This window comes from Silene latifolia, chromosome 5, assembly GCF_048544455.1.
Source record: "Silene latifolia isolate original U9 population chromosome 5, ASM4854445v1, whole genome shotgun sequence".
Lineage (NCBI taxonomy): Eukaryota > Viridiplantae > Streptophyta > Magnoliopsida > Caryophyllales > Caryophyllaceae > Silene > Silene latifolia.
This window is the reverse complement of record NC_133530.1, coordinates 16104711-16123188: the sequence shown is the minus strand read 5'-3', so window position 1 is coordinate 16123188 and position 18478 is coordinate 16104711. Positions and strand designations below refer to the sequence as shown.

At 35.8% G+C, this 18478-nt stretch overlaps 1 protein-coding gene across 1 annotated transcript; it reads left to right on the top strand.

The window, feature by feature from the left end:
- The first annotated feature begins 60 nt into the window (after positions 1-60).
- Positions 61-2649, top strand: LOC141654920 (uncharacterized). Its single transcript, XM_074462028.1, has one exon. The coding sequence runs from the start codon at positions 61-63 to the stop codon at positions 2647-2649; it is 2589 nt and encodes an 862-aa protein (XP_074318129.1).
- Positions 2650-18478: the final 15829 nt, after the last annotated feature.

The following is an 18478-nucleotide window of genomic DNA, read 5'->3' as shown; positions in this document are numbered from 1 at the left end:
AAATCCTTGGAACAACGATTGAATGAGCAGAATCAGCGCATTATAGAATAAGGAAAGGCAATGGAAGCTCAGATGTCGCAATTGATGACGCTGTTTCAAGAACGTCTTCAATCTGACATTAATTCAGGCAATGGTGTTCATACTACGTCTTCCACTCCCACTACTCCAAGACAATTAGGGTTTATTCCCAAACTTGATTTTCCCTCCTTTTCTGGGGAGAATTCACGGGGTTGGGTCCAGAAATGTGAGAAATATTTCCATTTATGCAAAATTCCAGATGATCAAAAGGTGGATATTGCGGGTATTCATCTTTCTGGGAAAGCTGGTGATTGGTTTAATGCATATATGGCTGCAAGGGTAACAGTTTCTTGGTCTTCTTTTGTTCTTGATTTATGTGCTCGTTTTGTAGATGATGTGGGTGATAATGTGGTTGAAAAATTTAACAAATTGCATCAACTTGGCTCTTTAAATGACTATCTTGATTCCTTTGAATACTTAAAATCTCTAATGATTCAGAGGAACCCTTTATTGAATGATGCTTTATTCTTAGATAGCTTCATTGGTGGCCTAAAACCTGTCATTAAGCCTTTTGTAAAAGCATTTAAACCTGCTACTATAGCTGAAGCTGTAGCCTTTGCTAGGTTGCAAGAGGAGAGTGTGGAGGCAACCAGAACTTACTCTCGTTTTTCTGGTGGTCTGGGGTCTAAATCTGTGGGGTCAGGAACTGTAAACAAATCACCACTTCTCCCCACTCCCACTATTCCTGCTGATTCTAAGTCTAATACTTCCCAAAGGCACTTAACAATGGCTGAAAGGGCTGATAAGATTGCTAAAGGTATCTGTTACTTTTGTGATAAACCTTATGTCAGAGGACACAAATGTAGTTTTAAGAAACCACAGCTTTTTACTATTCTTGTACCTGGTGATTCTGAAGAGGACAGTGATTCTGAGAGTGTCCAGGAGGGATATACTGAGGTAGGGGACACTGAATTTGAAGTGCATAGTATAGATCCCCACATTTCTATCAATGCTTTACATGGTAGTCAGTCCTTCCAAACTATGAGAGTCACTGGCTATATGGGTAGGAAACCACTGCATATTTTGATAGACTCTGGAAGTACTCACAACTTTCTAGACCTCGACTTGGCTAGGAAATTAAATCTCCAAATCAATCCAATTAGCCCTCAATCTGTGGCAGTTGCTGATGGAAATCATCTAGCATGTCAGCATGTGTGTCCCAATTTTCAATGGAAGTTACAAAACACTGAATTCCAATGTGAGGCTTTACTAATACCCTTAGGCAGCTGTGATATGGTCTTGGGAGTGCAGTGGTTGAGTACTCTTGGTACTGTAAAATGGAATTTTAATAAATTGTGGATGTCTTTTGAGGCTAAGGGTATCAAACATGTTTTAAGGGGTATTTCTCCTAAGGTTAGGGGTGATGCCATAGCTACCCCTAAGCTAATGGCCAATGCTATCCATTTGTTTTACTTGCAAGTCACTGAACAACACCAATTAAGGAAGAGTTCTCCAGTAAGCTGTTTTCAGTTGCACAATACTGAATATCCTGAGGGAATTGAAAAATTATTACAAGAATATTCAGTAATATTTAAGGAGCCCAAGTCTTTACCCCCCTCAAGAGGAATAATTGACCATAAAATCCCATTAGAAGTTGGTGTAAATCCTGTAAGCATTAGACCTTATAGGTATGCCTTGAAACAAAGGGATATTATTGAGAAGTTAATTCAAGAAATGCTTGATAAGGGAGTCATTCAACAAAGCTGTAGCCCATTTGCATCCCCTGTAGTGTTAGTTGGTAAGAAAGATGGGTCTTGGAGGCTTTGTGTGGACTATAGAGAGCTTAATAAGAAAACCATCAAAGACAAATTTCCAATACCTGTGGTGGATGAGTTGATTGATGAACTAGCTGGAGCAACTATCTTCACTAAGCTGGACTTAAGGGCTGGTTATCACCAACTCAGAATGGCCAAGGAAGATGTATTCAAAACAGCTTTTAAGACTCACTCTGGCCATTATGAGTTTCTTGTCATGCCTTTTGGTTTGACTAATGCCCCTGCCTCCTTTCAAGCTTGGATGAACCAAGTATTTAGGCCATTGTTAAGGAAATGTGTCTTGGTTTTCTTTGATGATATATTGGTTTACAGTGACAGTCTAGTAAACCATATATCCCACCTGAGGCTTGTATTTGAGTTAATGAAACAGCAACACATGTTTGCCAAATTAAGCAAGTGTGCTTTTGCTAGTGCCAAGGTTGAGTATCTAGGCCATTTTATATCTGGAGTTGGGGTGGAAACTGACTCTAGGAAAATAAAAGCAGTTCAAGAATGGCCAACTCCTAAAACAGTAAAGGAGTTAAGGAGTTTCCTTGGGTTGGCTGGCTATTATAGAAAATTTGTGAAGGGGTATGCTGAAATTGCCAAGCCTCTTACTACTTTGCTGAAAAAAGATGGTTTCCAATGGTCTTTGGAGGCTGACTTAGCCTTTCAGGCTTTGAAAAATGCTTTGGTGACAGCACCTGTACTGTCAGTTCCTGATTTTTCTAAGGAGTTTGTTGTGGAAACTGATGCTTCCCAATCTGGCATTGGGGCGTCTGATGCAAGAAGGTCATCCTCTGGCTTTCTTAAGTAAGACTTTGGGTCCCAAATGGCAAGGTTTGTCAGTATATGAAAAAGAGTTACTGGCATTGGTTACAGCAGTTCAGAAGTGGGAGCAATACTTATCCAACAATCATTTTATTGTAAGGACAGATAAAAAAAGTCTTAAATGGTTGTTGCAACAGAAGATTTCAACTCCTTTTCAGCAATTTTGGTTGTCCAAATTAATGGGCTTTGACTATGAAATCCAATATAGGTGTGGCAAAGAGAACTTGGCTGCTGATGCACTTTCAAGGGTTCAAGGAGCTGATATTTTATTTTCAGCATTATCAGTAATTAACTCTGATCTGAAGACTAAAATACAAGAAAGCTATGCTTTGGATGATCATCTCAAGGCTATATTCTTACAATTGCAGCAAGGGGAGACCTGTTATCCTTTTATATTAAAGGATGGGTTAATCAGGAGGCACAATAAAATTGTACTTAGTAGAAATGGAGGGGTTCAGCAATTGATTTTAACGTGGCTTCACAGTTCTCATCAAGGGGGCCATTCTGGGAGAGATGCTACCATAAAAAGAGTTAAATTACTCTTCTACTGGAAGGGCCAAAACAAGGACATCAACAATTTTATCAGACAATGCCTCATTTGTCAGGCCAATAAAGGGGAGTCTATAGCAAGTCCTGGGTTGTTACAACCTCTACCAATTCCAGAAGCAGTATGGGTAGACATTTCCATGGATTTTATATCAGGCCTTCCTAAATCACACAACAAAGATGTTATATTTGTAGTGGTAGATAGGTTGAGTAAGATGAGTCATTTTATGGCCTTGACACATCCTTATACTGCTACTACAGTGGCCCAAGCATATCTGGATAATGTATTCAAACTTCATGGGTGGCCTAGGAGTATTGTCAGTGACAGGGACTCAATTTTCTTGAGTGCATTCTGGAAGGCTTTATTCACTTTGCAGGGTACTGAACTCTTACTCTCTACAGCTTATCACCCTCAAACTGATGGACAGACTGAAGTTGTGAATAGATGTTTAGAGGGATATTTACGTTGCATGTGTGGTGAAAAACCAAAGGAATGGAGCAATTGGTTATCTCTGGCTGAATGGTGGTACAACACCAACTTTCATACAGCTATACAACAAACTCCCTATGAAGTAGTCTACAACCAACCACCTCCTTTACATCTTCCTTACTTGCCTGGTGAGTCAAATGTTGATGAGTTGGATAGGACAATGCAGAGGAGGGAAGAAATGTTACACATTCTCAAGATACACTTAACTAGAGCACAGGAAAGGATGAAGTGTCTAGCTGATAATCACAGATCTGAAAGATCCTTCCTTGTGGGGGATTGGGTTTGGCTGAAGTTACAACCTTACAAGCAAAGATCTGTGGGGTGTTCTTCTCGAGATAACCATAAGCTAGCTGCAAAATTCTTTGGGCCTTTTCAGGTGGAAATGGTGGTAGGAAAAGTGGCTTACAAGCTTAAACTACCAATGGATGCTCAAATTCACCCTACTTTTCATGTGAGCCAGCTAAAGGCCTTTAGAGGAGTACTACCTGATAAACCTCATATTCCTGGCTGGTTGAAGGGTAGACATGCTGATCAAACCTTGAGTCCTCAAGCGATTTTGGATAGACGAATTGTTAAATCCCAAAATCTAGCTAAGGTACAATATCTTGTGCATTGGGCTGGCATGGACATGGCTGATGCTTCTTGGGAATTTGCTGACAGCTTTGAGGCCAAATATCCTACCTTTAATGTGCAGACTTGAGGTCAAGTCTTTTTTTAAGGAGGATGGAATGATACAGGGGAATGGATCATTGCTGACATGGACTGAAGTTGTTAGGAGTTAGTTATAGTACAGCTGTTAATTAGTTGTATTAGTTTGTTACAACTGTTATTAGTTTGTTAGATCCTAATAACTATAAATAGAAGAAACACACATTGTAATTCATTCATTCATCAAATAATACAAATCTTCTTCTTCAATCTTTATCTCTCTACAAATATCATACTGTTTTAGTACTCGGTTTCCCTCTCATTTAGGGGTGATACCCTGACACTACAACATACGGTTTAGGTTCGTGGTTTTGCCAAGCTAAAATATTGGTTCAATGAGCCAAAATTAGTTGTCTGGTGCATCAAATCCTCTTTCACACCTCATCATTTTTTTTCAAATGAGCGTACTTTGTTGTGGATAAGAATCGAACCCCCCACTTCATAGGATTCTGAGAGGGAATAAATAAAGCTATAGGAATCAACTTCCTTGCTTGCACACAAGTCCAAAGTTAAAGAAAAATGTCATATGTAGCTTTAGAATACAAGACCTTTGGTACTGCTTAAGCAATCAGTCGAATATCAACCAAGAAACAACCCCACCTGAACATAAATAACGACCTCTTGAACTCGGTCGCGAGGATTACACTCAGGCCCTACTCATCTCACTTCTTGCTTTTAAGGTTCTGATGCGGATTATAAGACCTGAGTCAATAGCTAACTCGTTTAGTTGAGTTAATTGGTTTAGTAAGGTTAACTAACTTGATCAAACATTATAAATTATAAAAATGACTGCCCTTTTAATGAGCTCAATACCAAATCAACACAATCAAACATAACTAAAAGTCTAAAACACAAAATCTACCTTGAGAGTTTTTTGGTTGAAGACGCGTGGGAGGAAGTCGTAATGAGTTGGGGCTAGGGCCGTCATCGAAAGCCAAAGTCATGCGGACATTCGGACCCATCTGACCGACTATCTTGAACAACGTTGGCACCGTAGCTCTAGAGAGATACCACTCGTGAAAGTACAAATACGTTCGATTAAAAAAATCCCCGCCACAACAAGCGCACAAATTTAGAACAAGAATTAGCTCATGTGGTAAGAGTTCTCGTACTCCAACCATGAGGTTATTGGATTATTACCTGCAACATTTTTAGTGTGTTCATTTGAACCCAGAAAAAAAAAAAAAAAAAAAAGGTCCACAAATACAATCGAAATTAACCTAAGAACAATATAGCTCCTACACTTGACCACTCATCAAACAACAACAACAACATTACCCCAGTGCCTCAAAAGCTCCCGTTAATTATGGGGTAAGAGGGGTTGGATGTAGCCATGTAGGTAGCCTTACCCTTGTGTTAGAATACAAAAAGACTTAGAATGACCCAAGATAAAAATTAAGTAGAGAAATGCACTTCATACGACAAAGAAGCGCAACCACTTTAGCCATTTTAATTTATTCCATCATAACCCGTAACCAAAGAAAGAATAAATTTTTCGGTCCATTAGAAATGTGGAAATTACCACTCATATCAAACATTCGCACAAATACAATAACTATGATTAAATATTCTGAAGAGAATTGGGTATGAGTAATTTAATCATGCTCCAAAACTCCATTGATTATCTTGTTTAAAAATTTAACATGAAATTGAAATGTAAAAATGATCTTCTTCATCCTTTTTGGTGTAATTAAACGCAACCCAGATCAATATTGTATTGGAGTGTATCACGAATTCTCATTGAAGACGGACACTTTTCGTCACTTCAAAAGGACCTCTCAGGGACTGCAAGTGGGGAAGGGGTTATAACTTATAAGAGGTCTTTTTGAAAAGACGGTCACAAGCGAGAGGGTCATCCTTGAAGATAACAAACAATATTGCTCCAAAAAATTCGAATTCGCAGAACTTTAGGTCAACAAATTGATTGATTGATCCAACATAACTAAGATAAAAAAGCACGCACCTGAAATGTGAGCAATAGTCGAGGAGTGTGTACTGTTGAAAATGAGTCTGAGGACTGAGGGTAGACCCGGCAAAACTTACTGGATCCGATACTTGAAAATGATCTGAACTAGCTTGACCCGAATATAACCCAGAAATTCAAATTGACCCGATCTGAATCTTGATTGACCAATGTTGACCCGACTTGAAAATACTCGATCCATAATTGATCTGATCCAAAATGACTTAAAGTGATCCAAAAGGCCAAAATGACAAACCACAAGTACTAAGTCGTATTAATGTTATACTTCAAATGTAACCTTTGGTTTTGATGGGAAGGAGTATGTTACGGAGTATATATTAGAAGTTGTATTGGAGATTCTACTTACTAGTGAATATTGTCAAAAAAGCAAACATAAAGAACAAATAGAACGGAGAAATATACATCAAAATAAAGTTTTATTAGTTATAATCATCCCTAATAAATTCAGAGTAGTTAAATTTGCAAAACAGTACGAAGTTATAATCTCCCGAAATTAACCAGAAATCTGTAATGACCAATTCCCAACTAACCCGACCCATACCCGACCCAATTGACCCATTTGTGACCTCTATGACATGGCATAACCACCCCGACCCGAAAAGGAGTGACCCGAGACATATTCTATTGTATGACTATTGTCATATGACGAGAAAAATGTACCCATTTTTTATGAGTTTATGATTAAAAATTAACCATTTTTCTCAAAGTGATCACTCTTTACCATAAATAAAACTAATTATTATTCACTAAAAAATGGTTACTTTTTGCCAAAAAAAAAAAAAAAAAAAAAAAAAAACAAACAAAAAGTCATACAATAGGATTGTTGAGAGCTCTATTGTTCATTGTGAATGGTAGTTTGGGGAGTTCTCCCTATTTAAAGGTTACTCCAATTATAAATTTGATGGAGTCTATAAAGTGACCCGACTCCATCATGAATATTGACCTAAACTATCCCGGAGGATTGATCAAAACATAATCCAACATGATTTAAACCGTTGGAAGAAGTAATAAGTTGACTCAATCCTTGTTAAGATTAAAGGCAAACATTAACGATTCAACCAAAAACAACCCCTATTCAAATAAATTCGAGATACATACAATCATAACCAAATCAAGCGATCCAACTCGATTTGAATAACTCGTTTCTCAAGTCAACTTACAAGTTAAAAACATATTAGGCGTTGATTATATTCAACTCCAACATTAAAATTCAATTCATGATTTCGTGAAAATCATACAACATTGCCAAACGTATATGAAACTATATACATTGATAACACATCTATTGACATGATTATTAGGTAAAGTTAGTTGGAAATACAAATATAGTTGCATGAAACCATCTTAAGAATGAACTTATAAATTAAACTCTTATGTGAAAAGATATACCCAATTTGGCTCTAGTCGTCTTGTTACCTACTAAATCAATAGTCGATAGACGACTAGACGTAAACTTATTTAGAACATAAGAATAAAATAATAATAATAAGGAAATTACGTGTTTTTACAAATAACCACCATGTATTTTTATTTTTACAAATAACCCCCATATTTTCACGTATACTCCCCAATTACCACCGTATATATGACCCGAGACTCATTTTTTATATTTTCCGACTAGTTAATTAACAAGCTATTTGAAATACCCATATTACCCTTATCAACTTACACAATCCCAAATTAACATAACATTTCTATCTTTCTTGATTTCCTCATGAAGACCCAAATCAATTAATTAATTCATATGGAAATCCTAAATCCCTTAAATCAATTAATCCAATTTTTCTTTACAATCCCTTAAATCAATTATCCCTTAAATCAAGCTCTTGGAACGCCATCCCTTGTCTCGTTGCCTTTGTTTGAATGTCAAACACGCAATTTCCCATTGAGTCTCTAGGAAGTCATGTTAATGGTCATTGAGACAGCTGTCGTCTCTTGAACCTGCTCGTGTGCAATGTTCGCGGCAGCAACGACATTCTCCCACACAAACGCTGTGACGGTAATGCCGTTGTTGGTTGCTTAATTGAGCGCATAAAATATATAATATGTTTTTGAGTATATGGTAGTCGATCCTTTAATAGTTAGCCGTAAATTTTTTTATTAAAATTTGAATGACACTAAATTAAAATGATATATCGTCTTATAGTTTCAAAGTTGTGCAAATCTAATTGAACATGATTAATTGTCCAATTGTTCATCTAAATAAATAGGTATTTAAGAGTTTTGTTATAGTGAATATCAACCGTTTAAATATATTACAAATATATTCACATATTTATTTGTAAAAAAGATTTCCTTGTTGCTTATTTCGATAATAAACTTGAATTATAATATGCGTAGTCTATTTCTCTATTTGTCCTCATCGTTTGTTTGTTTCTTTTATTCTTTGTGATGGGTATTTTAAGCAAATGCAAATTCTGAAACGGAGGGAGTATATAATTTTAATGTCACGTCATTGTTGTATGATTAAATTTTTTATAATTATTTTTATAAAAGATTAAATTAACGAAACTGAAGTCTCAATTTGTAAACCGAGTTAATGATCTAGCCTCGTAACTAAATCAGCCCAAATGTCAACACCGTATCCGCTAAATACCAATCAAATAAAACAAAATCATCACAAATCGAGTTAATGAGTATAAAATTTATCCGAACCAAATAAAAAGACATACTCCTTTGATTAAGTCTCCTCTAAAATGGATACATCTTTTTAATTATTAAAACTGGTAAAATACCATCTCACTTGTGTATATAAGACAAATCTTATGTTATTCCATATGCACTCTAGTTTCTACTTTTGTTTTATTCTAACTATACTTGACTCGTCTTAAGATAAAAACGGATATTAACCGTGTTAACTGAGAAATTTGTGTAAATAGTTCACTCACTAAAAGAGCGCACATATATTTGGGTCAACTCATACATTTACGGTCCATATAGGAGTATGATAATATTTAAGTCGACTCATTCATCTCATATAGGTCCATATTATATACCCTAAATTTTTGCACAATATATATACACTCCCTCATTCACTAATTGCCTTAAATTTAACACTTTCGATCACTCTCTTAGTCTTTCCACCGCTCCCCCATCTCAATAATCAATTTCATCTCATATTTTCATTTATTTGCTCCTTCATCATTTTTAGTCCTCCCTCATCTCGTTGATTATCATCACCCGTTTTATTTAGAGATCTGCAAAGTTCCAATCTTATCATTCAATTTAATAGATATAACTATACTCCCTCTCAATATTTTGATCAATTTTTCATAAAATTATTTTTATCAAATTTTAATCTTATCACCTGTTTTGGATGGTCATGCAATTACATGATAAATAAATATTGAAGAACAATATGAAATTGTGATCAAGATTTTAGTATTGTATATTATCTCAACGAAAACCGAGCTTTAGTATTTCCGAGTATTGAGTTTTTAATCCTTATTTCTTTTTTTTTTTGCATGTAGTATTTTATATGATATTTTGGTTTTCTTATATATTTTTTTAGTTACTTTTACACTAATCTTCAATAATTATGATGTCTTTCAGTCTTATTAAAAATTTTATTTTTACATATAATGATTGTTGTTTTTGAATTTCTTTTTCACTTTTTTTTTTGCGTCTTGAAATGTTTTTTCTGATAGTTTTTTCCCAAAAAATGAGTTTTTTTTTTACCTTTTTCGATTTTAATAATTTTTCACTTTTTATTTAATGTTTTTTTGCATATATTTCGATTATTAATATTTTAATATCATTATAATTATTTTTTTATGCAAGAGTTTGCAGATCTACCATTTACTTTATTGTTTGCAAATCTACCATTCAAGTTAAAGACGATATAAATTTTGTGGTCTAATTTTGTTGTTTTCTACAATTTTCAAATTCGTGGTCTTAATTTTTTTTAATTTTTTTTTACGATTTTTTTTTTGCCAAGGAATGCTATTTTATTTTAATTTTATGTTTTATACCGATTTTATCAACCAAAAACAAAACGATTTTCGATAACAATTTTTTTTATACTTTGTTCTGATTATATTGGTAACATTTTAGGAAGTGTAATTGTGTTGCCTATGATTCTACATAGTTTGTATGTGGTTATATAATCTATAGTTTTATATGATTCCTAGAAATTAAGATCATAAGATAAATTAGGAGATTATGCATTATTTTATATTTACGTACAAACATAAACATAAACATTTACGTACAAAACATGGTGGTTTTCGAGAAATTAATTCCAGATTCTTTGCTGCGGGTCCCACATTAACTATTTATGAAAAATGAAAAAAAACTGTATTTGATGACGTGGGTGAATATGGATGCTTTAAATGTTTCTGTATTTATAAAGATAAGATATGAATTTTAATTGATTTGGGTCTTCAAGGAAATAGAAAAAGATAGAAATAGAAATGTTTTGTTAATTTTGGATTGTATAAGTTCATAAGGGTAACTTGGGTATTTCAGATAAATCGTTAATTAATGAGTCGGAAAATATAAAAAACGAGTTCGGGTCAAATATACGGTGGTGATTGGGGAGTATACATAAAAGCTTGGGGGTTATTTGTAAAAATAGAAATACGTGGTGGTTATTTGTAAAAATACGTAAATACATGGTGGTTATTTGTAATTTTTCCTAATAATAACTTATATTCCTAATTATACCCAATATATAAACATGTCAAATCTCACTCATTTAAAAAATTCAATTTAGTAAAAAAAAAAAGAAAGCAAAATGAAAAACATGATCATAGTATGTAGCTTCCTACTTTGTTACTTGAGTAGTAGAAGTGGAGAAGATTCAAAAACCCGAATCCATCTCTATTATCATAACAACATAAGCTCGGATTCAGATCTAGATATGTTAACAATAAGAAACCCACCCAATAATGGAACAAGTAGTGCCGGGAAAATAAAAGTAATTGATGCTCCAATTTATAATGGGCCTTAGCCTAACGCAATGAAAATGGACCGGCTTGTCGAAATGTTCGCTTCTGCAAGCCGGTTCACTCTTGGGCTTATAGCTATTTTGAACTATGAATTTACAAATGGGTTGTATAACGGAAGTACATTAACTGGCTAACTGCAGTGGGTTTGGGCTATCCCGATATTGGGGTTCGTGAAGAGCCGATCGTTGGTGGGTCGGGTGTGTTTCGAATAGCTCGTGGGTATGGGTTAAGTCGCACCATCGTGTATCCCGTTAGTGCAAATACTTCTCTGCCTCAGATTGAAGTTCAACTTATACGGAGTAGTTTACTAGTCTTTCGATAGCTTGCTTTTTGGTTAATTGTTTGATAAGTAGTACTTTATTTGACCAAATATCAGTTATTATGTCATTTTCCAAATATCAGTTATCTTTTCACCTAATGTACCAAATAATTTTGTATATATAATTAACTAGTTACATTTCCAAGTTTCATCGTTTCAACTTTCAAGAGTTTCAACTAACTTATCAATTATTTATACGGCTATACAAAACCGAGTCTCAATCAGTCGATCCGATATGGAAGAAACTAAAAAAAAAAAAGCAACGTGCCTACATTTAGGACTGGGCACCGGTTCGGACCAAACCGAAATGGACCGGAATAGGGCTGTTCACTCGTTGGTCCGGACCGGACCATTTGGTCTGGACCAGACCGGACCGAATTTGTATTTTGCGCCAAGTTAACTCGACGAATACAAATTAACACAAACCAACAACGAAACAGTCTGGATTATTTTGACAAAATACGAATTATTTTAGGATTTGGCTAATAACATTGTATCATTATTGGATACGATTATCAACATATATTTTAAATTATATTGTGCCAAAATTCAACGCCCAATAATCCCATCATATTTTGTTTACATAATTACATGCATGTGCACTTAGTGAATCATCGCCATATTCGACCAAAATTAACTTCATAAGTTAACAGAATGTTAACGGTAAAGAGGGTACAGGTCCTTGTCGTTAAACTTTCGTAGTTCAGGTCCTTATCGCTAAACTTTTGTATAGTTTGGGTCCTTGTTGTACACTTAACTCCAAAACTAAACCCTAATGGTGCCTATAAATACAAGCCATTAGGGTTTAGTTTTGGAGTTAAGTCTTTCAACCATTCTCTCTCTTTACCACGCACAAAATCATCGCCATATTCCAACTCTTTCAAACTAAACCCTAACTCACCAAGTCACAACAATCATCTCTCTCTTTCAAACCAAAACACCAAAACATGTCATCTCTACCAGTCGACCGCCCAAACATGTCATCTCTACCAGTCGACCGCCCAAGTAACAGCTTTAGCAAGCATACATCAACAATGGTGATGATTGTTGCTGTTTCGATATGCATCATGATAGTTGCCTTAGCTATAGTTTGCCGTCGCCGCCGTAAAAAGGCCGCCAAGGCAACCACACCTCGGGCTACCACACCTCGGGCTTCCTTAGAAGAAGCTGCTGGTGAGGCTTCCTTAGAAGAAGCTGCTGGTGAAGAAAGTACTGGTGCTTAGAAGATTTAGAATTTTGGCCGAGAATGTTGGATAATGATTCCGGCCAAAGTCTTTAGCTAATAATTTTAGTTGGTATGGTTATTGTGAGTAGTCCTAGTCTTTACCTTAAAAAATCATGTTGTTTCAGATCAGAATTATGAGTATGGTTATTGTGAGTAGTACTAATTAGTAGAGTATGGTTATTGTGAGCATGCAGTTTGTTGTTTTATTTAACCTTAAATTTCATGCAGTTTGTTGTTTTATTTAACCTTAAATTTGATCAACCTCCAACAACGTCTCTTTATTGCTTATAATAATGATGCTTTGTCTTATCATTATTGTTTTTGATGATGGTCTTCTTCTTCAATTTGCTATTGTCGTCTTTTTGTTGCTTGTTTATTCCCAAAAGTGTCATTCTCTTTTTGTGAAATTTTAACGCAATAAAAATAAGACTCTATTGGGTAGTATTTGATAGGAATTGAAGCACATGAATCGTATGTTTCTCATTCACAATCAAAACATTATATAATACCAGTGGTTCCTATACTTTAGGAAGACTTCATCAAAATGATATGATTACGATATTATGACGATATTATACCGATATGATATGCTAACAATATTATTACGATATATTACGTCTAATATATTAGACGTAATATATCGTAATATATTAGACGTAATATATCGTAATAATATTGTTAGCATATCATATCGGTATAATATCGTCATAATATCGTAATCATATCATTTTGATTAAGTCTTCCTAAAGTATAGGAACCACTGGTATTATATAATGTTTTGATTGTGAATGAGAAACATACGATTCATGTGCTTCAATTCCTATCATGGTATCAGAGCCAATCACAAAAATTTTCTCTAAAAACCTAACTGTCGTCCCTCGCTTTCTCCATGGCAGGTGACGACCAAATTTCCTCAACTGTATTCAAGATTGACCCTCCTTCTCCCTATTTTCTTGGTTCACATGATGTTCCAAGTATTAACATCTCTAATGTCAAATTAACAAGTGCCAACTACGAGGATTCCTTTAGCTTGTGGCATCGTCGACTTGGTCATCCAGGGGATAAAGTGGTTAAATTCATTCCTTTAGCTTGTCCTGTTAATTTGAATAAAGGCTCGGTGTGTGACGTGTGCCACCTTGCCAAACAAACTCGTGCTAGTTTCGATTTAAGTGACAACATTGCTACTGAAATTTTTCATTTGATTCATTGTGATCTTTGGGGTCCGTATCGCACCCCCTCATCTTGCGGTGCCAAGTATTTTTTAACTATTGTGGATGATCGCTCACGATCTGTTTGGGTTTATTTACTGCTAGATAAAACAGAGGTCACCGGCATGTTCATGCATTTTTTAAACATGGTTCAGACACAATTTTCTAAACAGGTAAAAGTGGTGCGCAGCGATAACGGGACTGAGTTTAATTCTATGGCGGAATATTTTTTGCAGCATGGTATAAAATTTCAGACGGCTTGTGTCGGCACGCCTCAACAAAATGGGCGCGTCGAACGTAAGCATCGACATATTCTCAACGTAGCTCGGGCCTTACTCTTTCAAGGTAATTTACCTAAAAAGTTTTGGGGTGAGTCCATACTTACTGCAGCATACTTAATTAATCGAACACCTTCCGCTCTTCTTGATCACAAGACACCTTATGAGGTTCTATTGGGAGCACCTCCTTCTTATGCAAATTTACGGGTTTTCGGTTGTCTTTGTTTTGTCCATAATCAAAAAACTCGGGGTGACAAATTTGAACCACGTAGCCGCAAGTGTATATTTCTTGGCTATCCTCATAATAAAAAGGGATGGAGAGTTTACGATCTCGAAAACGAAACATTTAGTGTGTCTCGTGATGTGTCCTTTTATGAGGATTCCTTCCCGTTTATTGACTCCAGTAGTCCTCCCAATCATGTGGACCCTCCTCTTCTTCCATGTGCTGATGAGTTTCATGATCAGCCGCACATTCCTTCTTCCGCGGGTCCACCCACTTCGTCTGAAGTCATTGATGAAGTCACGGCTGCCGCTAGGACTGATGAACAAATTACCACCGAACCCACTGATGAACATATTACCACCGAACCCACTAATGCACAACCAAACGTTGCTGACTCTTTAATTGAGGCTAGACTCGGCCGCGGTCATCGGATAAAAATGCCTAATTCCAGAATGCGCGACTATGTTCTCGACTCCATCGACAGTCCATCTCCATCAAGCTCACCGCGCTCTCCTTCATCGCCCTCAGGTACTCCTTACACCTTAGCAAATTATGTTAATTGTCACAAATTTTCTCGTCGACACAAATCTTTTCTCGCAGCCATTACTGCAGGTGTCGAACCCCCATCTTTCAAAATCGCGATCCGTGATGATGGGTGGTGTCGTGCAATGCAAGAAGAGATCGATGCACTTGAGACCAATGGCACTTGGGAGCTCTCTTGATCTCCCTCCTGATAAGAAAGCTCTTGGTTGCCGTTGGGTTTATAAAATCAAATATAAGTCCGATGGTTCCATTGAAAGGTTAAAAGCTCGTCTTGTTGTATTCGGTAATCATCAAGTGGAGGGCCTCGATTATGGGGAAACGTTCGCTCCGGTTGTTAAAATGGTCACTATACGAACCTTTCTTGCTGTTGCAGCTGTGAGGGGGTGGGAATTACATCAGATGGATGTTCACAATGCTTTTTTACATGGGGACTTAAGCGAAGAAGTTTATATGAAACTTCCTCCCGGGTTTAGTCGTGGTCATGAAGGCAAGGTTTGCAGGTTGAAGAAATCCTTATATGGTCTTCGACAAGCTCCTCGCTGCTGGTTTGCTAAACTAGCAGGCGCTCTCCGAGATTATGGGTTTTGTCACTCTTACTCGGATTATTCACTCTTTACTTATTCAAAGAATGAGGTACGGTTACATGTCTTAATTTATGTAGACGACCTTGTTATTGCCGGGAATGATTCAGCTGCCATTTCAGTGTTCAAGGAATATTTACACCGCTGTTTCAAAATGAAGGATTTAGGTCCTTTAAAATATTTCCTCGGTCTTGAAGTAGCGCGTAGTGCCGAAGGAATTTTTCTAAATCAGCGAAAGTATACCCTTGACATTTTGACCGAAACAGGCCTCTTGGGCGCTAAACCCGCTTCTACACCAATGGAAGTTAATCATCATCTTAGTGTTGATCACAGTCCTCCCTTGGCTGAACCTGAACGTTATAGAAGATTGGTTGGTCGACTCGTGTATCTTGCCGTCACTCGGACTGTCCTTTCTTTGTTCATATTTTGTCCCAATTTCTTCATCATCCACGTGAAGCTCACATGGAGGCCGCTTTGCGTGTTGTTCGTTACCTCAAAGGGAGTCCGGGTCAAGGTATTTTGTTACGCTCTGACAGTGATTTCGTGGTGTCTGGCTGGTGTGACTCTGACTATGGTTCTTGCCCCTTGACTCGTCGCTCCGTGACGGGTTGGTTCGTATATCTCGGGGACTCTCCCGTGTCCTGGAAGACGAAAAAGCAACACACTGTTTCATTATCATCTTCGGAAGCAGAGTACCGTTCTATGGCCGCTGTTGTTTGTGAGTTAAAATGGCTTAAAGGCCTTCTTGCTAGTCTGGATGTTCCCTTATCCTCCCCCATGCGCCTGTTTTGCGATAGCCAGTCGGCTCTCCATCTTGCCCGAAACCCTGTTTTTCATGAACGAAGCAAGCATATTGAAATTGATTGTCACTTTGTTCGGGATGCGATCACAGAAGGGCTCATACAAACATCTCATGTCTCTACAGCTGAACAAGTTGACGATTTGTTTACCAAACCTTTGGGTGCTCGTCAGTTCCACTATCTTCTTCGCAAACTGGGCATTCTCGATCTACATGCTCCAGTTTGAGGGAGGGTATTAGACGTAATATATCGTAATAATATTGTTAGCATATCATATCGGTATAATATCGTCATAATATCGTAATCATATCATTTTGATTAAGTCTTCCTAAAGTATAGGAACCACTGGTATTATATAATGTTTTGATTGTGAATGAGAAACATACGATTCATGTGCTTCAATTCCTATCAGTATTCCAGTAGACTATACAATTTGAAGAGTAGCACAACTTGAAGAGTATTAGTGCATATATAATTCTACTAAAACTCTTGCTTTTAAAATTCATCATTTTATTATTTATGTGACATAAGTGCCTTTTTAACTTAAGATCGATTTGCGCTAATGACCATATACCCATCTTCGATGTGCCACTGCAATGCTAAGAATACACGTACACTTTTTGCCCATAAATGAGCGAAACGATTTAAAATGCACTCAACTTTCAACCAAAATGTGATAATAAAACATCTTACGGAAATCAAATCAAATTTCTTAATAAAATTGCACGGTGACGCGAAATTGATTCCAACAAATTCATGCATGGCTGAAGAACGTCTCCTTGAATAAGCTACTATGGAGTATGAACTTTGCATGAGGAAGAAATAAGTAGAAGCCCTAGCCATGCGCAAACTTTGCTTGACAGTTGAAACAAAATGAGTTCAATTATGCCCCTATGCCCCTCCTTACAATTCATATACAAATAATTAATATACACACGATATAAACAAAGAGGTCATGTAGCATGCAAGAAAAGAAAAAGAAAAAGATGAAGAAAGAATTTATATAGTAAGGCTATATATGTATTTGAAGTCATATCTAACTCTTCTTCATATTATTAATCAATACAATATAGTATTCTTGTGTTTGAAATCATACATAATTCTTCCTAATATATTATTAATCAATATAGTATTTTGTTTGGTAGTCCATCGGTAACCGTGGAACAACTTCCATGGATAGATATTGATAGAAATACATTTTTTTAATCTTATCTATTTTACATTAATTTATTTGTTCATTCTTTTTGAATCTTATCTATTTTACATTAATCTATTTATTTATTATGTAATTATGTTGAAATTAGGAGTACAGACCTTTTTGTAGAGAATTTTCAGCAAAGTGACCTCCATTGTTGCATGTGCTTAGAAAATTGGGTGATTTTCCTACGGTGGTAAACACTAAACACAACATTACTACTTTTTTTTTTCTGTTTTAATCTCTATCTTATTTAAATGTTATCATTAATATTTTTTTTAATTTCTTTATTTTTTTCCTGTTTTAATCTCTATCTTGTTTAAATGTTATCATTAATATTTTTTTTAATTTCTTTTTTTTTCTATTTTAATCTCTATCTTATTTAAATGTTATCATTAATATTTTTTTTAATTTCTTTATTATTTATCTATTTAACGTGTTTCATTAAAGTTGGAGTCTCTAGAATGGCCTGAAAAAAGCCTCTTTTATATATATACTAGATTTAATGCCCGTGCGATGCACGGGCCTAGAAGTAATATTGTTTCGTTTAATTTTCTGTATGATTGACAATATCATGAAAAAAACTATGACTTCGACTTTTTTTTATTAGAATCATGGTTTACAATAGGATTTATAATGTAAAACATACCCCGTAATAAACTCTATGTTAAAATGATATCGTATATTGCTTGGCGATTTTTTTATATTAAAATCATATATACTGTAAACTAAAAGAATAACTCCCTCTAATCCAACCCAAAGATAA

Excerpts from the sequence above, each read along its gene's own strand:
- LOC141654920 (XM_074462028.1), top strand. The coding sequence starts at position 61 with ATGGAAGCTCAGATGTCGCAATTGATGACGCTGTTTCAAGAACGTCTT.